This window comes from Fusarium venenatum, assembly GCF_020744135.1.
Source record: "Fusarium venenatum strain MPI-CAGE-CH-0201 chromosome Unknown EDB82scaffold_4, whole genome shotgun sequence".
NCBI lineage: Eukaryota > Fungi > Ascomycota > Sordariomycetes > Hypocreales > Nectriaceae > Fusarium > Fusarium venenatum.
The window spans coordinates 1265371-1293357 of NW_027072132.1; the positions used below are offsets into that span (position 1 = coordinate 1265371).

The 27987-nt window shown below is 47.5% G+C and overlaps 14 protein-coding genes across 14 annotated transcripts; 7 read left to right on the forward strand and 7 right to left on the reverse strand.

Moving 5' to 3' along the window:
* Positions 1-288: 288 nt before the first annotated feature.
* EDB82DRAFT_511942 (ribosome biogenesis protein SLX9-domain-containing protein) lies at positions 289-1546 on the reverse strand. The gene is made up of 2 exons (XM_025737214.2): positions 1185-1546; positions 289-1137 (listed from the first exon to the last, which is right to left on the reverse strand). The coding sequence occupies exons 1-2, from the start codon at positions 1185-1187 to the stop codon at positions 568-570; spliced, it is 573 nt and encodes a 190-aa protein (XP_025592097.1). The 5' UTR covers positions 1188-1546; the 3' UTR covers positions 289-567.
* A 13-nt stretch (positions 1547-1559) lies between these two features.
* Positions 1560-3198, forward strand: EDB82DRAFT_511944 (uncharacterized protein). The gene is made up of 3 exons (XM_025737215.2): positions 1560-1906; positions 1957-2170; positions 2216-3198. Exons 1-3 carry the CDS (start codon positions 1711-1713, stop codon positions 3153-3155), a joined length of 1350 nt encoding a protein of 449 aa, XP_025592098.1. The 5' UTR covers positions 1560-1710; the 3' UTR covers positions 3156-3198.
* On the reverse strand, positions 3199-4241 carry EDB82DRAFT_511946 (Presequence translocated-associated motor subunit PAM17, mitochondrial). Its single transcript, XM_025737216.2, has 2 exons — positions 3516-4241; positions 3199-3462 (listed from the first exon to the last, which is right to left on the reverse strand). The coding sequence occupies exons 1-2, from the start codon at positions 4126-4128 to the stop codon at positions 3359-3361; spliced, it is 717 nt and encodes a 238-aa protein (XP_025592099.1). The 5' UTR covers positions 4129-4241; the 3' UTR covers positions 3199-3358.
* A 339-nt stretch (positions 4242-4580) lies between these two features.
* On the forward strand, positions 4581-6724 carry EDB82DRAFT_511948 (uncharacterized protein). Its single transcript, XM_025737217.2, has one exon. The coding sequence runs from the start codon at positions 4867-4869 to the stop codon at positions 6517-6519; it is 1653 nt and encodes a 550-aa protein (XP_025592100.1). The 5' UTR covers positions 4581-4866; the 3' UTR covers positions 6520-6724.
* A 540-nt stretch (positions 6725-7264) lies between these two features.
* Positions 7265-8949, reverse strand: EDB82DRAFT_479603 (uncharacterized protein; the record flags this gene model as incomplete). The annotated part of the gene is made up of 3 exons (XM_025737218.1): positions 7265-8629; positions 8677-8811; positions 8875-8949. 3 exons carry the CDS (start codon positions 8947-8949, stop codon positions 7265-7267), a joined length of 1575 nt encoding a protein of 524 aa, XP_025592101.1.
* A 2762-nt stretch (positions 8950-11711) lies between these two features.
* On the reverse strand, positions 11712-12728 carry EDB82DRAFT_292083 (uncharacterized protein). Its single transcript, XM_065607418.1, has one exon. It carries the CDS (start codon positions 12405-12407, stop codon positions 11841-11843), a length of 567 nt encoding a protein of 188 aa, XP_065463221.1. The 5' UTR covers positions 12408-12728; the 3' UTR covers positions 11712-11840.
* EDB82DRAFT_467201 (uncharacterized protein) lies at positions 12684-15671 on the forward strand. Its single transcript, XM_025737219.2, has 2 exons — positions 12684-12957; positions 13015-15671. Exon 2 carries the CDS (start codon positions 13107-13109, stop codon positions 15630-15632), a length of 2526 nt encoding a protein of 841 aa, XP_025592102.2. The 5' UTR covers positions 12684-12957; positions 13015-13106; the 3' UTR covers positions 15633-15671.
* A 700-nt stretch (positions 15672-16371) lies between these two features.
* On the forward strand, positions 16372-17757 carry EDB82DRAFT_292112 (tryptophan synthase beta subunit-like PLP-dependent enzyme). The gene is made up of 2 exons (XM_025737221.2): positions 16372-16751; positions 16802-17757. The coding sequence occupies exons 1-2, from the start codon at positions 16564-16566 to the stop codon at positions 17649-17651; spliced, it is 1038 nt and encodes a 345-aa protein (XP_025592103.1). The 5' UTR covers positions 16372-16563; the 3' UTR covers positions 17652-17757.
* EDB82DRAFT_292103 (uncharacterized protein) lies at positions 17743-18763 on the forward strand. The gene has a single exon (XM_025737222.2). It carries the CDS (start codon positions 17834-17836, stop codon positions 18635-18637), a length of 804 nt encoding a protein of 267 aa, XP_025592104.2. The 5' UTR covers positions 17743-17833; the 3' UTR covers positions 18638-18763.
* Positions 18764-19115: 352 nt separating this feature from the next.
* On the forward strand, positions 19116-21114 carry EDB82DRAFT_511955 (uncharacterized protein). Its single transcript, XM_065608915.1, has one exon. It carries the CDS (start codon positions 19461-19463, stop codon positions 20946-20948), a length of 1488 nt encoding a protein of 495 aa, XP_065463222.1. The 5' UTR covers positions 19116-19460; the 3' UTR covers positions 20949-21114.
* Positions 21115-21461: 347 nt separating this feature from the next.
* On the reverse strand, positions 21462-22898 carry EDB82DRAFT_292149 (SOR/SNZ family-domain-containing protein). Its single transcript, XM_025737224.2, has one exon. It carries the CDS (start codon positions 22610-22612, stop codon positions 21677-21679), a length of 936 nt encoding a protein of 311 aa, XP_025592106.1. The 5' UTR covers positions 22613-22898; the 3' UTR covers positions 21462-21676.
* A 643-nt stretch (positions 22899-23541) lies between these two features.
* On the forward strand, positions 23542-24505 carry EDB82DRAFT_292151 (PdxT/SNO family). Its single transcript, XM_025737225.2, has 2 exons — positions 23542-23951; positions 23997-24505. The coding sequence occupies exons 1-2, from the start codon at positions 23698-23700 to the stop codon at positions 24454-24456; spliced, it is 714 nt and encodes a 237-aa protein (XP_025592107.1). The 5' UTR covers positions 23542-23697; the 3' UTR covers positions 24457-24505.
* Positions 24506-24516: 11 nt separating this feature from the next.
* EDB82DRAFT_511966 (ankyrin repeat-containing domain protein) lies at positions 24517-26641 on the reverse strand. Its single transcript, XM_025737226.2, has 2 exons — positions 26181-26641; positions 24517-26132 (listed from the first exon to the last, which is right to left on the reverse strand). Exons 1-2 carry the CDS (start codon positions 26582-26584, stop codon positions 24554-24556), a joined length of 1983 nt encoding a protein of 660 aa, XP_025592108.2. The 5' UTR covers positions 26585-26641; the 3' UTR covers positions 24517-24553.
* On the reverse strand, positions 26642-27660 carry EDB82DRAFT_540436 (uncharacterized protein). Its single transcript, XM_025737227.2, has 2 exons — positions 27313-27660; positions 26642-27255 (listed from the first exon to the last, which is right to left on the reverse strand). The coding sequence occupies exons 1-2, from the start codon at positions 27459-27461 to the stop codon at positions 27123-27125; spliced, it is 282 nt and encodes a 93-aa protein (XP_025592109.1). The 5' UTR covers positions 27462-27660; the 3' UTR covers positions 26642-27122.
* Between the last annotated feature and the right edge of the window lie 327 nt (positions 27661-27987).

Consider the following 27987-nt stretch of genomic DNA (forward strand, 5'->3'; position numbering starts at 1 on the left):
AGAATTTGCTTTTGCTACATGGCGTTGGTGGCAGCGAAGAGTAGCGAGGAGCAGCGAGGAGATGCGTTCTCATGTAAGCGACAGAGGAGTAGTGCGCGCGTTCATGACGTTTTATTATTGGCTTTCATCATCTTTATCCCCAGATATCAAGTAATGCAAGGGGTTTGCGAGTTAGCGACTGAGGCGTTGGTTAGGTACGGGAAAAGATACAGTATCAAGTGCTGAGCATAGCCTATGAAGAATATGATATTCTGTTAACACATCTGAAGCGCAAGAGACGAAATTAGTAGACCAATTTATGCTGCGTAGACTGTACTTCTTAGGCTATTTATCTTTACAGCCTAAAGCCTGGTCCATTGTGCTACCCACGAGCTTTTCAGAAACAATCATGATATTCTGATTCAACACGTCTCGCAATTAAATGAATGTAAATTATTTGAAATCCAAACCTAGAGGTCCAACTCCTGAACGCCCAGTAGATTCTATGCAGTGATGTATCTGCGCCTGTCGACTAACTTTCGAATCACAATGCTTTTGGTATCTTAATCTCTGTTTTCGTCGGCTGATTCAGTTCTTTCCAGCAAAGGCAGGGTTCTGCTCCATTGTCGAAGAGATGTATCCTCTCAACGCCGCCCATCGATTCGCAGTAGCCGCAGGAGCAGTCTTTTTCTCCTCGTCCATATTTTCGTCTTGTGGCACAGGCTTTGCCTCATCCTGAGCCGTTAACCTCGCCATACTAACTCCAAACCTCTCCATCTCACCCTTGACGACCTTTTCCTTCTTCTTCAGCGCACCCTTCTTGCTCTTCAAACTATTGTGACGAATCTTGCCCTGTTGCTCTGCATCAGCCTCCTCTAGCTCTGGCAGCGCATCAGCTAGACTGTCAAGAGTGGTGGCGAGCTTCTTGGAGGGACGGCGACGCTTGGTAGACTTTGAGATGCGCGCGGACTGGATGCGGGATACGAAGGAGGAGTGTTTGATGAGGCGCTTGTCACGTTTGCTGGAGAGGAAGGAATCTGTTACGGCGGCATCGTCGCGGAAGACTTTTTGAGGTGCTTGGGGGTGGATTTGGCCTGTTACGCGCTGGTGGCGGAGGGTTCGAGCAGAGGGCTTTTTGAGACCTGGTGGTAGAGGAGCCTAGGGGTGTTAGCTGGTGTTTGTAATGATATGGAGGAGGTTTGTACCATTTTGGATTGTGGTTGGAGGATGTGTGATGTAAGTAACGAATTGGGGATTGACAAGGTTGATGAAGAATTGATAGAAACATTTTCGGTGAGTGGTGCTTCACCGAGGTGATGGTGGGGTACACCGAGACGGAGGATGGGTAACAGAAAGGTTGACCATTAAACATTAGGCTACAAAAATAATGGCTTAGCTAGTATGGTTTAAGTGGCATATACTGGCCTACTAATTTCGTCTTTCTGCTTCTAGCGGCTAGCTTTTCTGGTACTCTAATGGAGGGGCATTTTTACTGCGTAAAGGTCATGCATGCATATTGAAGTACTGGATAAATAGCAAAATAATATTAGTTGATTGTATGTATGGTAAACTTTCAGTAGCATAATTAAAACTTCTTATTTTCCGTATCATTTACTTGATTGTCCCATGATGATAGAAGTGACCACCATCATAGTGGGGTCAATCATGACTTTCCGAGACATTTCATAACTTTGAACTGACATCCACCTTCATGGCACCATCATACTGACCATGGAGACTGTTGATAAACTCCGAAGCGAAATCGCAAAGCGAGAAGCTGAGCTTGTAGATCTACGCTCCCAACTCGCAGCCGCAGAATCCGAAGCTCGCGAGACTGAAACACAAGAGTCATGGAAATGGCCTCTTAACAACCACGAATATGAGCGCTACAGCAGACAAATGATTGTCCCCAATTTCGGGCTCCAAGGTAGATCTTCATATTACTCATATTATCTTATAGTGCTAACGGTTCTGTAGGTCAACTGCGCTTGCGAAAGGCCAAGGTACTGCTTGTTGGCGCTGGAGGTTTGGGATGTCCTGCTGCGGCGTACTTAGCTGGCTCGGGCGTTGGAACGATTGGCCTCGTTGACGGTGATGAAGTTGAGGTTTCCAATTTGCATCGTCAAATTGCGCATTCAACCGGACGTGTGGGCATGAGCAAGGTGCAGAGCGCAATCACCTATCTTCAAGAGTAGGATGCCCTTCCAGTAGGAGAATAATTGACTAACCGATCAAGGCTTAACCCGACGATAACTTATCATGCGTACAACACTCATCTTACACCTCAAAACGCCCAGGATATTGTGTCCGAATATGATTTGGTACTAGACTGCACGGATCATCCCACGTCTCGCTATCTCATCTCGGATATTTGCGTTCTTCTATCAAAGCCTCTCGTCTCGGCGTCTGCATTCCAAACATCTGGCCAACTAATCATTCTTAACAACCCCCCTGGCAAAGGTCCCTGCTATCGTTGTGTCTTTCCTACCCCGCCACCTCCAGACAGTGTGGTAGGATGTGGTGAAGGCGGTATCATTGGGCCAATTGTTGGTACTATGGGTGTTTTACAAGCTCTTGAGGCGATCAAGTTGATTTCGAGAGGTGATCTTGAGATTCATGGAGAAGCCAAGACACCCATGCTGTTGCTTTTCACAGGCACCGCAGACACACCGTTCCGATCTGTCAGGATGAGAGGGAAGAGAAAGACCTGCTTGGCTTGTGGTGATGAAAATGGATTGACGCTGGAAGAGCTCAAGACATCAATGGATTATGTCCAGTTTTGCGGTGTCAGACAACCAGTTCAATTGCTTACCCCCGAAGAGCGAGTAACGGCAAAGGAGTATGAGACGATATCAAAATCAGGGTATAAGAGCTTGTTGATTGATGTTCGAGAAAAGGAACATTTCGACCTCTGCAATATCTCGGGTTCAATCAACGTCCCCATCAGTCGCTTCATGAGCGCTCGTGGTGAGGCCACACCCGAAGGTTGGCCAAGCGATCTATCACCATCTACACCCATATATCTGGTATGCAGAGTTGGAAACGACTCACAGATTGCTGCGCAGAAACTCAAGTCTCTGGGTGTCGGAAACAATGGGAAACGGTTCATTGGTGATATTTCTGGCGGAATCAAGTCATGGAAAGACACTGTCGATCCTACTGTACCTTTTATATAAGCACTTTCGGACGAAAATAGCAAAATAATAGCACAATAAAGAAAAGGGGATAGTATTGGATAAGAGATTTTAATGATACACATACAACGCCCGCGTTAAACCGGGCAACACCTGGGGCCATTTGTACCCACCAGCAGAGCCATTACACCCATCGTTTTGTCAGTCAACAAGACTTGTAAGTTTGAAATGCGATTTCGTTTTGATTACACAAAGTTGGCAGTCTTCTTTTTGTTAAATGCCTTTTGATCTTTTAGCCATTGGCGGTATCCAGCTACACTTGAGATCTTTTCGCCGTAGAAATCAGGGACTAGATGGCGGACGTTAGTTGAAAGAAAATTAGCCGGGGCAAAAAAAACTTACCAGGGTTGCTGGCGCTCGAGTTGGTGGGGTCAACTCGGTTCTTCTTGATGCGCTCAAAGAAGATAGCCTCCTTCTGGGTGATTTGCTTCTTCCATTGACGGTTCAGGATGTAAAACACTTGGTTTCCCATACTAGGTCCGCTCAACCATCCGAGTCCAGAAAACGCGAGCGTCATAAGTCCCAGCGTCATGAACGGATCGAGAGGGATCTGAGAAATAATTGGTTCCGCACTGCCCGTTGAAAGAAAAACGGCTCCTGCGCTGCCGGCAAAAATTCCATTGGTAACGGAGAATAGAATTTGGTATCGTCGGCGCTTGACTCGCAGCTTGAAGAAGCTGTTCCAGTCCAGAGCAGGGAGGCCAGGCGCAGGCTGCTGGGCTGTTGGTGGTGTGCTCTGGACGGGCTGAGCAGGTTGAGCCTTATCAGAAACGGCGCGGGAAAAAGACTTATTGATCGAAATTGCGGGCGTGAAGTATTGCTGTTGGAAGGGCGAGCGCGAGAGGCATGATGCGGGACGAGCGGCAGAGATGGTTGAGAAGGAAGCTTTCGGAGATGATCGCACGAGACCTGTCGCAGGCATGCGCAAGACCAAAGTCTTGAGCGGAGAAGCCATGTTGAAGAGGTTTGTTAGAGTCAATTGAGAAGAAAAGACGAAATTTAATTAATTGACGATGAAGTGGAGATTGAAGAATGTCGTTGTGCCGTCGGCAATTTTTGGTGTGACGTGGGGATGCTGAAGCTCGGGTAGAGCTGTGTTCGTGATCTCATGGCCGATGGAAAAGTTTGGCGCTTGATTAGACGCCGCTAAGCGCTGCCGCTCTAAAAGGTTAGTCAAAATAGGTATAGCCCCGCCTACCCCCTAAAAAGGTCGGGCTATATAGCAATTTTAGATTAAATATTATAAATATTATAAATATTATAAAAGCTATATAGCTATATAAATAGTTATCACTGTAACCCTTTAATTAGATATACTATTAACTCTTTTTTAAACCTTTAAAAATAAAAGAATATTTCTTCTTTGTATTTTTATTTCTTTGTTATTTTTTCTGCTTTCTTTGAGACGCTCTTTATTATCCAAGACCTTTGTTGAGACCCTTGTTGGCTTAGTCATTGTTTAATACCCTTTTAGAGTTGTAGTTCTCAGACTACCAACCTCTAAAAATACGCCGCGTCGGACTGGGAGTTGTCCTGGACATCAGAAACGATCGACAGATTGCCTTTTCATACGAATCTTTTTTTCCATAAAGTTAAATGGTCAAGACGCCCTATTTCGCATTGGCGATCACTTCCTACACGGTTTACGGCAACTGGCGTCGCGGGTCACAGGACTCGTTCAAGCGAAGACGCGATGGAGTCGATTCAACAACAACTTGAGCCTACGAGCTCCAAAAAGCGAAAACCACACGAATCGAGAGAATCGCGAGTAGCTGTACGTGTCCCAGCGAGACCAAAAGACTATATACCCGGGAAGGGACCAGAACTGCAGCGCATAAGCTTGCTCCCACCACAAGACTCAACAGCTTATATACTCGAGAGAATTATACTGCCTTCGCCTGGGTTAGCTGCAGATGGAAACCCTCTACCGAGACGAATGACATATATCGTGGCGTGGCATGATCTCCCTGCGGCGCAACTGCTAGTTCCTGCCATGGACATCTTGGAATACGTCTCCCCGCGAGAGCTGGAGGAGTGGGAATTCGCAAACACCGAGGAACAAATGGACAAGGAGATCGAGAAGGAACAGACCCAAACTGGCGATGCGCCGAAACCCAGAAGACGTGGAAGACCACCTAAACACAGCAAGATAGAAACTGCTGTTGTTGCGGTACCGGATGATGACGACAATGCTGTACAAAGAGGGGCTATGACGATAGCTACGCCGACAAAGAACAGATTAAAAGACTTTGAGGGGCTATCAGATGAAGATGCGACTCCAGCGCAATTGCAATGGGAGACAACCGGCGAGTCAGCTGGGACTGATGACCAAGGATTATATGGTGGAGGAGATTCAGATGGCTTTGGAAGCACACGCGCTGGTGCGCAAACTGATCAGTTGCGTGATTCGGGATCTCAGTACCATGGATCGAAACAAAACCACCCCCCTGTCATAGAAATCGAGTCTTCCTCTTCAGCGACCTCATCACGACAAAGTACGCCGAAAGTAACAGCTATCAAGTCGGCATCCAAGGGGAAAAGGAGAGCAGATAAGCCCAAGAAGAAGACAGCGATGAATGGCGCATTGAACGGCTTGCAAGCTACAGAGTCAACTTCGGAATCAGTTTGGTCGCCACAAGAGACAGTTACGTACTCGAATTCAGGCGTTGAGACACCTGATCCTGAACCAAGCGCTGTGACGGCAAGACTCATTGGGGAAGCTGCCTCAATGCAGAAGAAGAAGTCCAAAAATCCAAAATCTGAGAAGCATTCAAAGTCGGAGTCGAGGCCGTCAAAGGTCGCACAGCCACCTCAGCAAGATCCTGTGCAGAGTACAGAGCATCCAGAAGAGCCAGAAGAGCCAGAAGAGCCAGACTGGGAAGTCAAGCGCATCGAGGGCATGGAAATGTACGAAGCCGAAGGAGGAGATATTGTGCGCTACTTCAAAGTCCGCTGGGAGGGAGATTGGCCTCCGGATCAGAATCCAACTTGGGAGCCTGAAAGTAATCTTCCAGATCAACTTGTCCGAAGGTATCTCAAGAACCGTAAGAGGAAGCGCCCTGAAGCACAGAAACGCACTGGGGGCGAGAAACCAAAAAAGCCTGCTGCTGCTACACAATCCCCTGTGGCGCCCACATATAAGTCTAGGAAGTCTATGAAGCAGACCACGTTATCATGGGGTATTCCAGCGAAGCAGTTCAGGAGCGTCGCCGAGGCCTTTGAAGGACTTGAAGAAGACGAGCTTTCCATGCCACACTATGACAAAGCACCTATTCAAGAGCAAGATGAAGATCAAGACGAGCTTTTCATCGTCGAGGAACCGCTTACCAAGAAGAGTCGGGTCTAGAAGCGGGTTGGAAACGGGTTAGATCATATATGATTACATAGGAAGAAAAAAGTGCTTGGTTTTCGGAGTTTGGACAGGTCAAGGCCTTTTGTCGGGGGATGACTTTTTACATCAGCGAGGCGTCAAGTCATTAGTTAAAACACATTCACATTCACAGCGCACATAGCATTAGAGATACCCAGGATTAACAAAGAAGCTTGTTACTATCTAAATGAATTGCTACCCCCATGTGATGCATTTGCGAATTCTGAAGATGCGTGACTGATGGTGTAATTTCTCTTCCGAGATGTAAATCTGGTGTCGTGATACCTGGCCTTGCATGTGTTTAAGAAGCAATGAATGGACCGGTAGTAATAGTCGAAATAAAAGCAGAACAATAGGAAAAGGGGAATAGGACCAATGGTCTACGGAAACATGTTGTCCGTCTTAATTAGTGTAGGCGCTGAGCCAAAGATAAAGTCGAGTGTCTGGATGAAAATTGCGCTTGATCTGGATGAAATATAGAGACGTGAAGACGGTATCGAATCGTGACTCTTCCAGGGTCTTTGCCGTCGCTAGTCATATGGGTATAATAGATAATGGGGAACGTGTCGTATATGCAAGAGGGTATCGAGTCTAAAGACTCTTCCAATGTCTTGGTTGCGGTGCTGATAATAGCGCAGAGAGATGTAGAGAGGTGAAGACGGTATCGAGTCTGTAGAGATTCTTCCAAGGTCTTCGTGATGGTGGAGGCGAAGTCTTCATCTTAATTGCTGGTACTGATAACCCTTCGAATGAGATTGGGCTGAGAGTAGGACAGGATGTAGTCTGGTATGGCAGCCTGCTCCAACATCTCCCCTGAGTGCCATTGGGGAAGGCCATGTAGATCGTTGTATGCACGACGGGTGGCAGCAACGTGGGCATAAGCATAGTAACCGCGCAAATCAATACCCTGCGTTTTCGAGTATTCGTCCCAGAAGGTTGCCCATGCTGGGTCAAAAAGATAGATCTCCTTGAGGCGACTGAGCTCGGCGTTGACCACGGAATAGTAGAGGTCGCGAGGGGCAGTCGTGATAGCCTTGTCACACGCAAAGATTGAATCATGAACCAGTATGTACCGCGCGTCTTCCGTACTGATTCGTGCGGTGATCTGTTGTAGAGTGACATGTCTCAGGGCACCGCAATCTCCTACGATTGTTACACCAGAGGCAGCGCGGCTAGAACCAAGGGGTGCCTGCTTAATGGAGAATGCCGAAGGAACATGTTTTCCGACCTGTGTAGACGGGTTAAGATTGAATGGCTCTTGATTCCATTGCTGCTCAATATGGTTGGGATCCACGTGCTTAATGTGGCAGTTTTCCTCCATCTCTAACTCTGTCACGTCTCGATCCGATGTTGTCCAGTCCAGTGTGATCATTCCTGAGGTTGGTTTGTATGGCGAGAAGTAACCACGAATAAGGTGGCTGCAACAGCGGGTTGATTCAAAGATACTAGAAAACTCCACCGTTAGGTGGTTATCAGTCGAGTCCTCATGGTCGTTCGTCGTGGTCCAGGCGTCGACGATATGGCGAACGCCGAAGCTCTTGAAAAGGGCCCAGATAGAGGTTACAGGGAAATCCTCGAATTGAAGACATCGTCCAGATGAACCATTGTTTTGGACTTGGTAGCTTGCTGGGTGCGTGGACGTGATTTCGTTCGAGGGTGTTAAGATTTTCGTCGCGATTATTTGGTGGTTTAGCTTCCAAAGATCTTGGAACCAGATGCCGATCGTAGAAACAAAATGGACATAACGAGTCGCGCTCTGGTCAGAGGCGAACTCTACGACAGCCATTAACTGCCCAGGCACCGTATCTGCGCGGAGATCACGGCTGACGAAGATGTTGATCACGCCACCAAGGCCTGCGACTCCCCTGGCCACCTGGGCGACCGTGGTCGACCCAGGTAGGCCAGTTAGGAGAACACGCCGGGATATGATGGCGCAATAGTTGGGGTCGAAGCCAGGGAGGCCGATGTGGTGGTTGTCTCCTCGGGCCATGGCAACAAAATCCTGTGGGAGGCTGACTCCCAGGGTGGTCTCGGGCTTCTTCTTCTTGATGGTGTAGGAGGAAAGCTCCTCCCGGGAAGTCGAGGCCTTTTATAATTAGTAATGTGGAGAGAGATAGGATGAAAAGCACATACCGGGGAGTAGGGGCCGCGGGCCAGGATGAATCTGAGGCAAAAGAGCCTCGTCTCTGATTCATCGATGACCCCGTCGAGGTCAAGCAACCGGGCCACCGCCTGACCCGCCCCTGGCCCCCCTAGCTGGACCTCCCGCTAAGATGTGCGTTAGAAGGAGATTTGAATCCTGGCTACTTGATGTAGAATTGCTTAACTTACGAGGAGCTCTGACCTCTGCCGCAGAAGCATATCGATCTGCGCTTCTCTTTCCCTGACGTCCCTGACATCTGACATGTTTTCGCTGGAGGTCCAAGATGTTAGCAAATTGAGATGATTATATTCAAAGGGGGAGGGGGGAGGAGGGGATAGATAGAGTACCACGCTCCATGAAAAGAAGGGAGAGAAAGGCGCGATGTGTGCAAGACGGTACCAGTTTGCGAAGGGATCTTCCCCGTTCTGCTGTAGATGGTGTGTTGATGAGTCTGGTGGATGCGGGTAACCGGCGTGTTCTTGTGAGGAAAGGGATCATGAATATGGAAGGGAAAGGGAATGGGGCAGAGAGCGAGGGATGGGGAAACAGACGATCGAGGAAGACTTACTTGTTGTTGTTGTGGTTGTTTGTTTTGTGTTTCTTATCGTCGGCCGAGTTGATATTTAGTGCACTCTGGCTAGGGCTTTGGGCCTTGGTATAAATCTACTGGTACCAAGACTGCACTCAGACGGAGTGATTTCAGGAGCAGAACATTCATTAAACCTCTATTAAGCCTACAGTAACGAGATACTTTAAAATAAATATTAACTACGGAGGGCGTGACTGCACTTGGTATATTATATGACAGCAGATCCAGAACATATGAATCTGTTTCACTTTTGGATATTGTGAACTTGCTCACAGTTCTTGATTAACTATTTGGCAAAACGAGGAAAAGATAATTTAGGATGATTTCGTTATGGTTGCCTTATGGGCAGTCCACAGACGGGCAACGCAAACTGAGTATCATGGTTCAGAAGCGCAAGGAGGTCATACAAAAGAAGAATGCGACACTTGATGTATATAGCTTGCACCAGAGCAACACGCGCCTTCTGGTCGCCTGAAGACCAATAACCGCTTCTTCAAGTTTCGTCTTATCGCCCAGAGGAAATGTTTAACTCTTCATCGTCGTCTTCGTCTTGGAACTCTGGCCCATCGCAGAGATGATTACCTTTGCGGTGACTCGTCAGTTGATTGTTGTTGCTAGCGTTGCTCGATTATGCATTGAATCATAGTATTTAATCTTCTGGGCATTACTGTTTGTTACTGGCATCGAAAAAGGGGGATGGTATTCTGTTGTGAAATGATAGGTACCTACGTTGAGATCTCCAGGTTACAGTGGGAGACAATTAGGAGGAGGAGATGTTAATGGAAGCACGAGCCATGGACTATTCGAGATCTCATCAATAACAACAGTAGTATTGTTCTAGTGTCAGTACAAATGTTCAGAAATATTTAGCCCAATAACCAATTGTTCAGCCCAGTTTGCAGTAAACCTGCTTTTATCTACTCCAGTGACAAGTTATTTGAGCCCACACCAACACTTGAATCTTCCATCCACCCGCGTACAATGGCAGATGAGAGCCATCTCAAAGATAAGGTACCAGACCACGAGACCACCGACTATGTTGCCAGCCACAACTAGGCAGCCGTTCCGGAGAGGTAAATTTTGTGGGAGGCGATTTAGGACCAGTTATTTTTGACGGAAACGAAGGGTTATTGGACTCTTTTTTATTTATTGACATTATCAACCATCGAGTATCGGGAATTTGTCAACCGATCACTACCTAGTAACTCAAAGACCCAAGACGAAAGATAACCCCGATCACCATCATATTCATTCCCGAGTTATCTGTACCACTTATCTCCAGGACGAGCCGACGCAATACTACCATGACAGCATCTCTGGTTTATCGTGGTTACGTTACCGCGCGTTCAAAACCACCATGTCAAACCACCCCAGCGATGTGCGCCAACCATCCACAACTCACCATTAATCTGACTGTCGCATCAGAAGACACGAAAACTATCGGCCAGGTACTATCGACATCGTTGCCCATCGGAAACTATGTCGAAACGAGGTAAAGTCGTATCCAACTGATGGCTATCGCGCCACTGGGGTAAGATAGGATCAAAGTTTCTGTGCAAACGTTGTTTGGCTCCCACTAGGAACACAAGGACAGACTGGCCACCTCAAATACTCGGACCCTCTTGAGCGGCTTTGAGGCGTTCAGCCATTATCCAGCAGATGGTAGCACTGCCCGGTCGGACAGCCGCAAAAACTAATTATCTGAATGAGCGGTCCTCTCGTACTAAGCTCAATTACCATTGCGGTGAGGTCATCAGTAGGCTTGGGTTCTAATTTCGATTGCCAGCGCCAAGATCTCCATGATGCTATTGTCCTTCATTCCCAAGGATTAGAATACCATCTCCCCGGTCGGCCGGCTACCCAGATTAGATTCAGATCAACGGACCACAAACGAGAAATCACAGAAAAACAACAGCGTTTGATCACTCCGCACACTCAGTTTTTCACCAACTATCAGACTGAACAAACCGTTCAACAAGCTATTTGATCTTCTTTCTCGTCCCCTTCATCTTCTTTCGAACAAAACACCTACAGTCACCGCCCCACCAGGTAATAGGAATTGTTTAACAGACCTATTGAACAAATTTCCGAAGTTCAATCTTGAAATCAAAACTACACTTGCAAAGATGTATCTTTCTTATGTTCCTGCCGACCATCTTTACACTTGGGCGCAAACAGAAAAGCAACGCGAGTAAACCCTGAAGCGCTTGTTGCAGGAGAAAAAGCACGACGAAGCGACCGCCTTCGAAACCCATACGCATTGGGCAAGCCCTGGGCACGGCCAAAAGCGAAGAGGATAGTTGCATTCAAGCTTCTATTCAGATAGAATTTCGAACCTTGGCAGCGGTACAACTAGCCCCTGAAGTTCGGCAGAGAAGACACTAGACCATCTCTGCTATAGAACCGCCCGTCGAACTGCGTACGTATCGGAAAAGCCGCCGGGACGTGATTAAAAGGAGAATCATTCTTTTGGAGTTGCTGTTGACCATATCCGCATTCAGATGCGAAAGAATAGCAAGACAATAACACGAGTGGCCCCTGAAGCGCTTCCTTCAGGAGAAAGGACTACCCCAGAACCCCCCTTGAAGCCCGCAATGGTTGGGCCATCCTTAGAACGATCAGGAACAAGGACTGAAAGGGAACGAGCGTGTTGGTATTTTGAAAGATAAAGAAATATTGGATGGCTTGGTGAGTCAATGACAAAGAATGAACCCGGACCCAGAGCTGACGAGCAATGGAAATAGCGATTGAAGACGCCACTAGATAGCTTGGCTGCAAAACTACCGTTACAGAGCGAAACCTCCACCCAAATACAAATAAATGAACTGGAAGATTGAGGAAGACAGAAGTAGTTCCATTGGAGAAGGAATGAAGTTGAAACGGTCTCACGTGAGAAGACACGCTATCGTTCGTTCTTTCCATAAGATCCACTGACCTATTCTTAGTAACCCATCCTTCAACTGTTGCAACTGCCTTGCTCAATGCCAATCGAATTCTATAATGATACAATCGCAAAGGCGAAAGCTCAGGGTATGTCCCTCTACTATACTCGGCATCTTTAGAGTGCTGCACAACTATCGCGAACAATATCAACGAACGGCATAGCAAGGGTGTTGGGAGAAGCAAAAGCATACGAATTGCCACGGCAGAGAACTAAATCGCAAAACGACAACTCCTGAGTGGTAAAGAAACAAAACATACAACCAACGAGATACAAGTCCATGGCAAGTTGTTGGTTTGCACATTGAAGGACCAACTCGGGGTGAGTCAACCGGGGTGCTCCAGCCCCGCTATTGCTCTGGGTCATCCCTGTAAGCCTTACACTAGACAAGGATACCGACCAATTCAACAGGGACAGGGAGCGTAGATCATCAATTGTGACGTTTTGGATCATCATATTCAAGATGCAACTGCTCCAAGCCAGGTATTAATGATCAAGTAGAACAAAGTTCGACAGTTTCTACGAACCGATCAAGAGAATATCCATGGCTTCACCTTCTCAGCCAGCTGCAACTACCCAGAAACTACTGCAACTTCCCAAGTCGTCGAACCATCTTATTCGGCGATTCCTCAACTGTACCAACCAACGTCCACATTTAAGGTGGATCTTGCCTTTCGTGGGTTCAGCCTCTAGGCATCCAAAGTTCCAGACTCAGCCCCATTGTGAGAAGTTACAGGTAAAGTAAGCTTGTTGAAACCCAAAGAGAATTTGACTCATTGACCGACCTTATTTACACAGTTCAACATTATTCGACCGACTATATAATACCGCTAAATCCCACGTCTTCATCCTTCTTCATCCAAGAAGTTTCCATCTGACACATCAACACCATGGCTTCCACCACAGAGTCAGATGTCCTTTGGTTCCTCAAGTCGTCATACCCGGTTCTTTTTCCATTTGACGATGCTGTGAGGAAGCCTCAGGCCGAGTTTGATGGCTGTCTCCGTCGCGGGATTGCCCAACGCCATGATGATGACACTACAGTTGAAGTCAGCCCAGACCAGGCCATGACTGATGCTGACCAGTCCGAGACATTTACTCTCGTGTCCAACTCTACTTCAGCTGAAATCCGTCAAGGTGTAGATGCCATGGACGTTTCGGGGGAAGCAGCATCAGACTCTAAGCCAGCAGAAGACACCCCTGCCGAGTCGCATCCTTTCATGAAGGGATTAATCAACTATCAAAAGGAGGAGCCATCAAAGGCCCCGAAAGGTATGATGCTGACAGAGAACGGAGACTTGGCGTATCGACACACTGAGAATGCTCTTGTCGATCTGTTCCACGAACTCGAGGAAGTTGTATCTGGCCCTCGCCTGAATGAACTTTTGCTCGCCGCCTGGAGAGAAAACCCCATCGCCACTCTTAGAATCATCTTCAACGCTCGTTCTATTCATCTCGGAAAAAGCTCGCGGATTACCCTCTACCGTTGTGCTGGCTGGCTAGCACAGAACCACCCAATGACCCTTATCGCCAACTTGCGATGGCTCAGCCGTCCTGTTATTGAGAAGAAGGCCGAAAAGAAGGAAGATGGTGATCTGGTCATCGTTGAAGACGGGAACAAGGACGAAAATGCCAAGTTCGACGTCAAGAACGGCGTCTCGCACGGGTACTGGAAAGATCTTCTCAACATGCTCGCGCTTGCAGCAAACAAAAAATTCACTGTTCTCGATGATCCCAAGGATATTCTGAACAGCGAGAACCCTGGCATCATCCGAGGAAAGTCTGTTGGTAAGCGCAGTGGTCGACGGGGAGCCCGAGGTGCAAGCCGTGGACGCGGAGGGGTTTTGAGTGGACGAATCAACACAACCTCGGATATTGAAGAAAAGAAAGAGAAATCTTCTGATCCAAAGGATGTCAAACGGGAAGCGAGAGCAACCCGATATGAGAATGCGAAGAACATCTTTGAGAACGACCCAGTATATCGGGCCCTGCACTTGAGTGTTGCTCGTCTATTCGCCGAACAGCTAGAAAAGGACCTTCGAGCCCTTCGAGGAGACGACAAAAAGGCCAAGCGTTCCATTTCTTTCTGTGGCAAGTGGGCTCCGTCTCATGACCATTTCCACGACAGACATACTTTCATCGTCAGCACCATTGCCGAAATCATGTACCCACGAGAGTCAATCGACAACGAGAAGCTGACGCCGACCGATGGCCGCGAGACCTACCTGCGATTTGCTCGTGAAGAGTACCGCAAGGACACGTCTGCTCTCCGAAAGCATCTTGAGATTGTGGAGCGTGCTATCACAGAGAACAAGTACGGGGACATCAAGTATGACCGAGTTCCATCGCTCGCTATGAACCAATACAGCAAGCTGTTCATCGAGAAAGACTCCGAACGCTTTGATCAGTATCTTGACAAAGTTGCTGAAGGAAAGGCAAACATCTCCGGAGCCACCTTGTTACCGTCGACCTTGATTCACAAAGTGCGACAGGGCAGCCAGGGTCAAAGCCGCCTGGATCAGAAGATTGCTGAGATTGAATCCAAAGTTCTCGATGGACAATGGAACACACTTGTCCAACGCATCAAGGACTCTGGTACCATGGATTCAAGTATCGCGGTTTGTGATGTTTCTGGTAGCATGGGCTCTCCCGTCTTCTCCGACAAAACTACACCGATGGATTCCGCAATTGGTCTTTCTCTTCTTGTCGCCGAAGTGGCCAAGCCTCCGTTTGCCGGTGCCTTTATCACGTTTAGCTCACATCCATCAGTCGAGAAAGTGGATCTGTCCAATACTCTGGCAGAAAAGGTCGGCACCATGGATAGTTCTAACTGGGGTATGACAACCAATTTCGTTTCTGTGTTTGAGGACTTGATTCTTCCAATGGCAACCAAGAACAACTTGAAGAATGAGGACATGGTCAAGCGGGTGTTTGTCTTTAGTGACATGCAGTTCAACGAAGCATGCGACTCGTCTGGTTCATCATGGTCTCGTCCCAGTTGGTCCAATGCCTCGGCGCCGGATGATGAAGCTGACGGTGGTTGGGATACCTCGTATGAGCGCATCAAGGGCAAGTTTGAGGCTGCAGGTTACGACATGCCTGAGCTGGTCTTTTGGAACCTTGCAGGAGGTAGAGCAGGATACGGTCAGACTTCTGGGGATCCAGTTGCGCCCAAGCCTGTCAAATCTGATGAGAATGGAACATGTCTCGTCAGTGGATACTCCCAGGGTCTTCTGAAGGTGTTTTTGGACGGAGGAGGTTTCGAGGAAGAGGAGGAGGAAGAGGAAGTGGTTGTCGAAAAGGATGCCGAGGGCAATGTCACGCAAAAGGTCAAGAAGGTCAAGATGTCGCCTCTCAAGATTGTACAAAAGGCCATTAGCCACAAGGCGTATGATATGTTGAAGGTTGTTGATTAGGATGAATGAGTTATGAATACGATACCCAAAATGATTATTAAACACTATAGATTCCAAATGTGAAGTGCAAATGTTCTTGAAGTAATGCCGAATAGGAAACTGTCTTGGCGTTCTTACGGCAGCGTCATGACCAATTAAAAGTTCTATACGAAATGGTAACCACAGGAATATAAGTCATTGGCTTGTGCGATGCTTTGAACGAACGAGTTGAACAACACGGTATACTGCCTGTACAATCTTTTCTTGAATATTGACATAAAGGCATGTCTCAGGCTATCAAAAAAAATTGGCCGCTGGAAGCATAAGAGATGAAATTAGTAGGTCACTTTATATCCCTTAGACTATAGTTCTTAGACTACTTATTTTTATACCCTAAGACTTAGGAGACCATCTTTTCTGCTGCCCACTCAATGCTGTAGACTAGACTGGAGCATGGGCCTTGTTCTCCACTGACCCTCGCCAGAGCAATTGTTCTTATTCCCATCCCCATCGTGATAATAACATATGTCCACAGTGGACCTCAATCCCCACGAAAGACCACTTTCTAATCTTTTATCATTCATCTCCATTATAGCTTATCTCCCCCGGATAGGCAGTGGATAGCAAAAGATAGGTAACCATAATGAAACGGGCATGTCGGCTCGGAATCTACATCTACCACCGATTTAATACACTGACTCGTTTCCCATCATGACATTCATCTTTACCCCTCGTGTATCTTGCGCCCTACAATGTCGTCCACCCAATCAACCTTGTCAATGCCTCAAGTCTTGGCCCGCCATGTGGACCATGTTATTCGTGCCCCGCGATAGCTCTCATGATCAATCACCGGCAACGGAGGAGACATGAGGAATATTTTAATGTCGTTATATCCTCTAATTTGACCTGATTGTTATTATTTATCATCTATTCATACTTATATACATTCAAAATGACTGTCGTCACTCTTCCTGAGCCTTTTGCTAGCATCCCCAGAGAGAACTTTCTCTTTGGAGCTTCACCTCTTCAACCTCTTCCTAGAATATCCGCTGCTCTGGGTGGAAAGGTTAATGTCTACGCAAAGCGCGAAGACTGCAACTCTGGTCTTGCCTATGGTGGTAACAAGGTCCGAAAGCTAGAGTATGTCGATACCCTCCTGCAACCCGACAGGACACTAACTCACTCTATAGGTACCTCGCCGCTGAAGCCCAAGCCCAAGGTGCCGATACCCTCGTCTCAATCGGCGGTGTTCAATCCAACCACACCCGCGCCGTCACAGCCGTCGCTACAAAGCTCGGCCTCAAAGCCGCCACAGTCCAAGAGCACTGGGTTGACTGGGAAGACCCCGGCTATGAAAAGGTCGGCAACATTCAGCTTTCTCGTCTCATGGGCGGCGATGTGAGACTTGACCCTTCTACATTCGGTATCGAGCACAAGACAACCCTTGCCAAGCTCAAAGACGAGCTCGAGAGCAGCGGCCGAAAGCCCTACTACATCCCAGCAGGTGCTTCAGACCATCCCCTCGGCGGTCTCGGTTTCGCGCGCTGGGCATTCGAAGTTGAGGCGCAAGAGAAAGAACTCGGCATCTTTTTCGACACCATCATCGTCTGCGCCGTGACAGGATCTACGTTTGCTGGTATGATTGCCGGTTTCAAACTTGCGCAGAAGAACGGTTCTCCTGCGCGAAAGATTATTGGCATCGACGCTTCAGGTAAAGTGCAGCAGACCTTTGATCAAGTCCTGCGCATCGCCAAGAACACTGCTGCAAAGATTGGTCTCAGTGAGGACGATATCACAGCCGACGATGTGATTCTCGATCCCAACTACAACGCCAAGGTATACGGTATTCCTGACGAGACGACACTCGAGGCTATGAGGTTTGGTGCTGCGACTGAGGCTTTCATCACGGATCCTGTGTACGAGGGTAAGAGTTTGGCGGGTATGATGGATTTGATCAAGACAGGCAAGATTGCGAGTGGAAATGTTCTTTATGCTCATTTGGGAGGACAATTGGCTCTTAATGCCTATTCGAGTCTTTGAAGAATAAATAGAAATTAATTTAGTAGTTATAGATTAGAAACGCAAATGTATATATCCGGCTTGATCATTATTGGTTGCCATGTCATCAGTAACATTCCTTAAAATGTAACTTGGTCCAATATTTACCTCATCATTCATCATTGCTCAAGCATTGAATATTTTATTGTTTATCTATCAAAAAAATGAGCACCTCTCAAGATACAAAATATGACATCTTGTCTGCTATAACGGAATTCTTTAATCTATCCAGCAAGAATCATCAACTCCCTCATGAATATGCGCACGATTATCTCATCAAGGATTCTTACGTCATTCAATCGTCGCCCAACACACTAGAAAAGACAACTCTCGGGGATTTATTCTCAGGCCAAAACTCACCAAAACAACAAATCGACTGGGCTATAGATGAACCGCAGGAGGTATTTGTCCACGAGAAGCTTGCTGCTGTGTGGACAGGTTGGTCTATTCGCGCAGATGATGGTTCTATTATAAGCCACAAGAAGGGTCTTGTTGGTCTAGCATTCACGCAAGGACGATGGAAAGTCTCAGGTCTTGCGTCTACGGAACGATCTATCGATACGCCCAACCCAAAAGATAAAACTCATCTTGAGCAGGAAATCATGAAGCCCATCAATGCACTCCTCGACGACTTTTCTCATCCGGATTGGGATACACTTAAGGAATGGTTCCTCCCGGATGCAGGTGTGACTCTGTACCGTCCACCCTCTGAGCCAGCGCCCATGACATTGGAACAGTCCATCCGACGTCTACAAAACATGATCAAGAGCGGTATTACCATACAGGAGAAGCTTCACCACGGGCAGGTACGAAAGCATGGGGACTTGGCTTTAGTATGGGCGCCTTTTGTAGTGGAAATTAACGGACAGGCTATGCATCACGGAGTGAATGCGTTTACACTGTTCAAAAAGAGTAACAAGTGGTGTTTCGGAGGATGTCAGGACTATGGGGTTCCTATAAGCGGATGAAGGCGGATACCGACAGGAGTATTTTGGGTTAGCTGCCTAGAACATGGACAAAGCTTTGGATGCTGCAGTGATGGAAGTTTGTTTTATCAGGGCTTGTGTTTTGTTCATTGATGGTTGTGGTGCGCGGGTAGATGCATTAGCAGACTCAATCTCGTTGGCATACGTGTTTGTCATTTCATGCAGCATTTAGAAACATATTAAAGGGAAGTATCAGTTGATGCATATTTAAACCAGGCTTTCAGTAATAGTTATCATTGTGGTGCTTCAAAAGCCTGACTGGCAAAAAATGTCTTTCTGCGACACAACAATAGAGAACAATAGGGAAGCTTTTGCTTGAATACAGTCGGATGGGGAGTAAAGAACAACACTGACTGCCTAGTGTGTGTCTCTGAAACAATAAAAATTACCCCTTTAACACTACTAGTTCAATCCATCGTGCAGGTACATTCTCATTGTTCTATTCAAAGCATATAAAATACTTGCATAAGAACGTTATGGACAATTATACCGACCATACGGTAACAAAAGCTCAAACTAGACGACTTGACATTCTGCCTATTCATATAGCACCAATGCAACAACTTTGTCTTTATCCCCTGCTTGGTCTTCAGTACCAAGCTGTTTTGTTTTGTTTACTCTGCCTAGTATCTGTCTCTACTTGCAGCCTTGTCTCTTCGACAGTAATCAATATCAAGCTAGATCAGAATCTTGCAACTCAACTTGAACAAATTCATTCTTTACATATATCCATCTAGTAAGTCATGTTTCTTCCCAGACTATAAATGTCTACCCCATCCCATCTCTCTTCTATTCATTCCCCATCATGGCTGGAGCATACGACCACAACTTTCTCCTTTCCAACGCTGACCACATCAACTTTAACCAGTGGATAGACGAGAATTTCCACGAATCTACCTCAAAATTCGACCTGACAGAAATGGATCCCCTCGACAATGTTTTCAAGCCGCAGGAGCATATCGATCGCCTCGGTTCTCCTGATGAATGCTTTGTTGATTGCGATTCAGCTTACTTGATGAGTCCTACCTTTCCACCTGCCCCGGCTGCGGGGTCTGATGCGTCTGGGACTGCCAAGGCTGAGTCTCCAGAGATGTTTGACTTTACCTGCCTTGATACCGATCTTATCGCTGGACAGGATATAGGGAATGGAACTGGAGAGGGGATCTTTGAGGGGGTAATTGCGACTACTCTTACTCCTGCTGCCGAGACTCTTCACGTTGCCAGCGTTGAGCCCGGTCTGATGGAGTACCAACACGAGAGCCAGCCGGTCAAGACTCAAGTTCAGGGTCACTACCAACTCCAGCCCCAGGTCCAGGATCATTACCAGCTTCAGCCTCAGGTTCAGAACCAGTATCAACTTCCGGTTCACACTCAGGCTCAGTTTGATGGTCAAGTCCATACTCAAACACTCCCGTACCAGCCTCTCATTCATCAACCATGCGCGCATGGAAATCCACACAAGCAGGCGAATCACCAGATGGCGCAGCTGGTGAACTTGTACTCTCAAAGAGTCATCACTTCTCAACCTGATCCGCCTCAGCCGCAGCCTCAGTATCACTTCCCAACCGTGATGCCCTCCTTCAACCCAAATCCCCCTCAACCAGTCCGTCCAGCCATCGAACAACCCCGCAAGAAATACCGCGTTCCTCCCAAACCCACAGCACAAAATCAGAACCAGGAATGGCTAGTTTCCAAGCTGGGTCACTTTACGCGCCAGTATCAAGGCTACATCAACACCCCTACCATGGCCAAAGGGATAGAGGGCGTATTCCTCTCTCTATCTCATCCCCCAGCAAACGCCACGACAACTCGTCAAACCATCGATCCAAGCTTCCCCCGATCAATGCAGGATTATCGTAACTGCGTTAAACAAATGTTCGATGCTATATGCGACTGGTCCAGTACTCGTGAATGGCGCGCAAAGATGGGCCATCCCTTGGCAACACAGTGGGTTGAGAAGGTTAAAAAAGATCGTCGAAATCTCGGCTTGTCAATCCAGGCGAGTGATCTCACTGATGAGGATCTGGTTCCTCCTGCGAGCGCGATGCCGTCTGTTGATGAGCAATGGAAGAATGTCATTCATCGTCGTCTGTCTGATATCGAGATTGAACTTCTCTGCGCCAAGATTTTGGTAAGTTATCTGTTCAAGTGTTTGCGTCTGTGTAAACTGACTCTTTGCAGAATGAAGCTATGCTTGCTCAGGAGGGACGAAACTTCATTCCTCTGTGGAGTAACAGCGAAACGCAGTGGGAAGAGTTTGACAGTTTCGGACAGCGCTAGAGTCGCATTCTGAATGCCTTTCGAGTAAGTGTTTTGTTGTCAGTATAAAAATTCCTTCTAACGTTACCAGCTCAACAAAGTCTTGATCCATTCTGCTCTTCGCGCCCCTTGGATCTCACGAATCACAAACTCTCCATTCTCCGAGACTCGTGTAAGTTTTTTTTTTTTTTTTTTTTTTTTTTTTTAATTTTGAGCTTGTTTAAAATGATGATGCTGACTTAGATATAGCGCAAAGATCAGAACAAAGCTGGTAACGATCGCAAGCGAACTCTCATCGAACAGGTCGAGAACGGACGCAAAAGACCTGTGAATGAACAGGGTGGTGGCAAGCAGAAGCGACCGCGAATTTAACCAGAAGAAGAATTTGATGACATTTACCGAGTATACATGATGGGTTTGTCAAGGTGCGTGGATTTACAGGGATTTGCTTGAGCATGTAAGATCGAACGTCCGGGAGTTTGGTATGATGAGTGGCACATATTTGCTGTTAGTTGGTGACGAGTTATCATGTACTTTTATGCCAAATGGCTGGCCGAGATATCACTTTGATGATCACATCACTCATAACTGTCAAGACGTCTTAAAAAGTATTCATTATGGTGCAAATACACCCGCTAAGTCTTATGCATCAACCAGAGATGTTGTATCCTCTCCAACATGCACTATTTTCTTTAACCATTCATTTCCTTTTCATGTTGAATAAACCCTCTCCTGCAACGCCAATAAACAATTTTTTTTTCTTTACCATCCTCGTCCAGCAAGCTTCTCCTCTGGCTTCATGCTATCGCAGTTGATTCCAACCATGGCCTCGCCAAGTCCCGTGCTAGTCTCTGCAAGAACCTTGGCATCCTTAAAGTGTGTCGTGGCTCGCACTATAGCCTTGGCTCGCTTGGCAGGGTCTCCAGACTTGAAAATTCCGCTTCCGACAAAGACACCGTCGCAGCCGAGCTGCATCATGAGCGCCGCGTCGGCGGGTGTGGCAACTCCACCGGCCGCAAAGTTGACCACGGGGAGACGGCCAAGCTCGGCGGTTTGACGGAGCAGCTCGGCGTCGACTTCCAGCTTGCGGGCCATCTCGCGGATACGCACAATGCCTCCCTCTGCGAGAGCGGCCTTGGCTGCTGCAATGTCCCTGTTGACAGTCTTCATGTGTCGCACAGCCTCGACAACATCTCCGGTGCCGGCCTCACCCTTTGTTCGGATCATGGCAGCTCCTTCGGCGATTCGGCGGAGGGCTTCACCTAGGTTTCGGCATCCGCAAACAAATGGGACGCTGAAGGGGCTCTTTTCGACGTGGCTCTCGTCATCGGCGGGGGTGAGAACCTCGGACTCGTCAATGTAGTCAACACCGAGGGCCTCGAGAATCTGACACTCGACAAAGTGACCGATACGGGCCTTGGCCATGACGGGGATGGTGACGGCGTCTTGAATCTCCTTGATCATGGCGGGGTCGGACATGCGAGCAACACCACCGTCCTTGCGGATGTCGGCGGGGACACGCTCGAGGGCCATGACAGCGCAGGCACCGGCTTCTTCGGCGATGCGAGCTTGCTCAGCGTTAACGACGTCCATGATGACACCGCCCTTGAGCATCTGAGCGAGACCGGCCTTGACGGTGAAGGAGGATTTGGCCTCGCCATTAGAGGCGCCAGCGTTGTTGGAGTTGTCGTTTGTCATTTTAAAGATTGGGAAATTAATATAGAGTGTAGTGATAGAGAAGAGCTTGGGAGTAAAAGAAAAGAGGTAAATGTGAGGGGAACAGTCGGTCTTTAAGTTTATTTGTGCTGACTCACAAAAGCCGATGACAAGACAGTATGTACCTTTTCTCAAAGAAGGAAGCTCGATAGAAATGAATAATAGATTACGCCAGAGAAACTCATAAACCGGGGACTTGTTAGACTGTGCTTCCAGTATAGACTACTCCGGTCTCCGCCCCCGGTACGCGGCGCCGTGTAGTAGCGGAGTTTGTTCTTAGTCAAAGGTTAAGGGTCTCTTTTTGCCTCCCACTAGAATCGACCCCCGGTATTGAGCTCCGGAGCTTGCATTAGAGGCGCCCTCTCTACCGGTCAGAGGGGACGTGTTATTGGATAAGAGTCATGACATGTGCCGCGGTCTATCACGGCATTTGTCGGGAAGACGAGGCTCAAGTTGTGACTGTCAGAGGAGATTCCAAACAAAGATAAGCAGGAGCATGAGCATGAGGGGCCCTGCATTGCATTACATTGCATTTGCATCTGCATTGTTCTAGATGCTTGCGATATCATGGAATGGAATCCTTTGGTGGCTCATCTTGTCTCATTCTTTTACTTTGCCACTTGTTTCCATTGTTCCATCCAACACAATAACTGTACTAGTAAATTCTAGTGAATATTCCAATTGGCTTCTCCATCATCTGACTCGATTAGCTTTTTCTTCAATCTTTGTGTCTATTGTTCTATCAAGGTATTGACGGTCGACTACGGAGACTGTACCATAATCGGGGTAGTCCGGAAGGTTTATCCTCTCGAGTGGATAAACTACGTACCCGTCGTGCATAAACCATGCATTACGCTAATGCACGTTTTTTATCCTCTTTGGGTCACTCCGGTACATCACCAGAATCTGGGGAAGCCATTAGAACCATCTTCTTTTTTTTTTTGCCTTCGGATCATGACTCCGAATAAACCGTCATATTCTCCGTTATCGCTCCTTTTTTTTGTTCCTTCATCTCTTCTATCATTAAACTGTACAGATTATTTTTTGTCTGTAACAACAATCTCAAAATGATCAGTCTTACTGTTGGTGTCTTGGCCCTCCAAGGCGGCTTCTCAGAACATATTGATCTTGTTCGCAAAGCCGCAGAGTCTATTTCTTGTACAGAAAACATCTCCAAGAACAAAATCCAATGCATTGAAGTCCGCACAAAGGAACAACTTGATCAATGCAGCGCTCTCATTATCCCAGGTGGTGAGAGCACTACAATCTCTTTCGTCGCTGCTCAATCCGGTCTACTAGAGCCACTTAGAGATTTCGTCAAGTATGTCACCAACCCATGATCATGTATGATACTAACAAATCACAGAGTTCAAAAGAGACCTGTCTGGGGAACTTGTGCTGGTCTAATTCTACTCTCAGATGAGGCCAACGCTACCAAGAAAGGTGGCCAGGAACTCATCGGTGGTCTGGCCGTCCGTGTTCACCGCAATCACTTTGGTCGTCAAACAGAAAGTTTCGAAGCTGGCATGAATCTCCCCTTCCTAAACGACGAAAAGCCCTTCCCTGGTGTATTTATCCGCGCGCCCGTCGTGGAACAAGTCATTGGAGCATCTGATGAACGACAACCAGTTGAAGTCCTCGCAAAACTACCAGGTCGTGTGAACAAGATGAAGGCTGGAGTCTCACAAGCCAACACAAAAGACGACTCTGGCGATATCGTCGCTGTTAGACAGGGAAATGTGCTAGGAACGAGTTTCCATCCAGAGTTGACAAAGGATGAGCGTATACATGTTTGGTGGCTAAAGGAGATTCTTAACCAGCAATAAATTTAGATACCAGGGACACACATTTAAACGGCGTTACTAGAAAGGAAAATCATTACTATTAGGGGTATCTACTTCGTATTTACTATCATCATTCAACTCATACTTTGTCCATCGCCGTCTCGTATCCAGGCGGTGGTGGTGAATGTGCTCGCGCAGTTGGTCTTCCCTGTGAAGGCGACGATCCAAAACCGAGTATCTGCAAGATCTCGAGATCACCCATTGATTGCGCCAATTCAGCAGGCGAAATGCACCCTCCGACATTCAAATCAGCACCATTCGCCTTGAGCAACTTGACCAATTCGGTGTCTCTCCTCGAAATAGCCTGCATCAACGGCGTTCTACCTTTCTTGTCCGCCGCATTTGCATCAGCACCTGCTTCAAGAAGAAGCTTCGCCTGTTCCCGTCTCCCATGATCGATAGCATACAGAAGAAGCGTCTCGCCGCTGTTCATCTTTTTCTTCGTGTTGGATCCAGCTTGAACCATCATCTTCACAAGTTCCGTGATACCCGTCTCCATGGCAAAACAGATAGCTGCAACACCCCATGTACCGTCCGACACGTTCGGGGAAGCCCCATGGTCGAGAAGCATCTTGACGGCGCGGATCTTGTCGTTCTGTGAGAGCTTACTATCACGCAGAGCAAGTACGAGAGCTGGGTGGCCGACAAGATCCTTGGCGCTCGCATTGGCTCCGTGATCGAGGAGAAGCTGCGCCAGGTCGAGTTTCCTCTTACTAATGGCATCTACCAGTACGGACAACCCGCTCAAGTTCTTGGAGCTCGCGTTTGTGCCGCTTTCGAGAAGAAGCTTGATCATATCCATACGATCCTGGCTCGCCGCTATCGAGAGAAGGGAATTGCCAGACATGTCGCTGGTATCTGGGTTCGCGCCATACTTGAGGAGTAACCTCGCGAGTTCAATATTGCCCTTTTTGACAGCTTGCGCAAGCACCGGTCGTCCTGAGATGTTCGTCGTGTTCGGCTTTGCGCCGTTCTCTAGAAGAAGTTCGATACCCTCTAAGTTCTCGCTGTTACACACGTCGACAAAGTAGGCCTGACCAGACCAGCTGGCTGCGTTGGCGTTCCAGGTTCCTTGGGCGATGAGCATCTTGGCAACGCCGATGCTTCCCACGGATGCGGCCAGGAATACTGGCGGGATCTTCATATCCTTTGTATTGACGTCTGCGCCGGAACCGATGAGGAACCGAACAGCATCTTCCTGGTTAGCCAGGATGCCGCAGCTCAGCGGTGAATTACCTTCTCCGTTGCGGCCGTTGATGTTAGCACCTTGCGCGAGTAGTCCGCTCATTTGCTGGACATCGCCACGGAGAGCTGCTTGACAGAGTGCTGTAGACAAAGGATCAGGTTTCGCCCAGAGACCCGATGTCATGGCTTTGAACGAGTTGGTCAATGAAGACAGGCCCTTGGTGAAAGGTGAGGTTGGCGGTTCGAGGCTTGGTGACTGGGCAGAGGATGCCTGAGCGGGTTCGTACGGTGGTGGCTCTATATCACCAGGAAGAGGTCCCTTACTAGACGATGCATACGAGTAATTGTGCGACGCAGCAGTGAGAAGAATATCTTTGGTTTGCGAAGCCTTTTGGCAGGCCTTATTAACGTGGTCAAAGACCTCTTTGCCACTCTTGGTGTCGAGAGTAACATCCTGCTCATCCCGAGTCGTCCTGATCACGAGTTAATTGACAAAATAGAAATTGTGAGTGACGACTTACAAGGAGAGAACTTTGGCAAAAAAGGCAAAGAGTCGTGTATACGCCAGCAAAGCATCGCTGTAAACCATCAAAAATACCTCATCCAGCAAAGCCAGCGTCTCGGCCTGCAAGCGCATGACCTGCTTACTCAACACGGTACTGACAACATCGCACGATCCAAGACTCTGACTCAAAGTGGTCTGGAAACGTGCCGAGATGGCACTCGCATTGTTCAGCGCTGCTTCAAGGTATCCGACATGCTGATGCAGCTGATACAGTCTACTCGCGAAAGAAGCCAATCGCTCATCAGGAGTCTCGAGTGTAGTGTTTAGCTCATTCAACTCTTCAGCGCTTGATAATAAACGATGAGAAATAATTGAACCAAGCGAGGTCAAAGAGATAACCGAGAAACCGTCTCGGTCCATGTTTGTGGGGATTTAATCACGGTAATAATCTAGAGTAAAGATGTGGGGGATTGACTTGGTGGAGAAATGATGGCTTCTACCCAAGATATATGTCAATCCATGGACATTGATTTCCATCCCAAAATCTCACTGCCTGAACTAAACCAAGTTTGTAGGGCTGAACATACGAAAAAACGCCCTATATGGGTAAGGCTGAATACGCGCAATACAAGAGGCGTCGTGTGCGGATTACGCGGTCTCTCAATCCCATCACATTTAATAGAGGCTCAGCTTTGGCTTGGCGGCCTCCATCGAGGCTGTAACTAAACTTAACCTAACAGTGCAGGGATATGGTCTTGACAATGATAGGTTCGCAAATTGACTACGCCGTAATGCAACGACCTGCCCTAGACGATACAACTGGATTGTTATTCATCAGACTGTCGTGTCTAGTTATGAATTCCTTTTTGATAAACCTCATCGCTTACGCCATCGTGCATTAATTCCTTCAGATGGAAATGTCATGATTTCATCTTTCATCCGTTCCAATTCTCCTTCTCTATTTGGGGCTCACAGGCTTCTTTGTGACGCCCTCGACAGGTTGATCCTTTGCAACTTCTGGTCGCGACATGAGCATAAAGAAGCCAGCACCAATAGCAAGGCCAACTCCAGCAAACATGGTCATTTGCGAGCTACGATAGTCCCCCATTAGCATAGTACTTGTATAAAAGTGTCAGACTGAAACTCACTTTCCACCCTTTGCCTCGGGCTTTGTAGAGGCGTTGGGGCCAACAGGTTCTTTCTCATTTTGTCTAGACGAAGCTGTTGTGCGAAAGCCGCGCTGGATGGCGGGCATAGAGGGTCTCAGGGCCAAAGATCGAACGATGCGAGCAGACATGATGATGATGATTGAGTTTTGGTGTTTTGTTTTGTTTTATTTATGTTGTACAGAGCTTGAGTGAAGCTTATGCTTCCTAACAAAGCTATTTATTACAGCTTTGAATCAATCGGAATGATGACGTTGTTTTGTTTCTGAGCTCAAATTGATCGAGTTGCTCAGTGATTTCAACAGTGGGACTTTTATTGATCGTGGCGTCATTGATGCGTACGTGCAATCGACTACTGTCATCATCGCTACAGAATTATTAGAGCATTTTTGTTGCAAGTGTAAGCCACCGGGAATAAGAGATATAGACATTAAATATGGAAAATACGGAATCAAAATAGAGCATAGTCCTTCTCGAAATGGTGGATAAATAGGAGGATATGTATGAGAGACTGGGATACTGTAGATATTACATTAGAGAACGCTCATGAGATGGATATTAGCTTCACCGGGAATAGAGTCATGGCAACTGACTCAACCAGCCAATATCGACATCTACCCAAACGTCACATTCACCGCAATTGGCCCATCAAGCTCG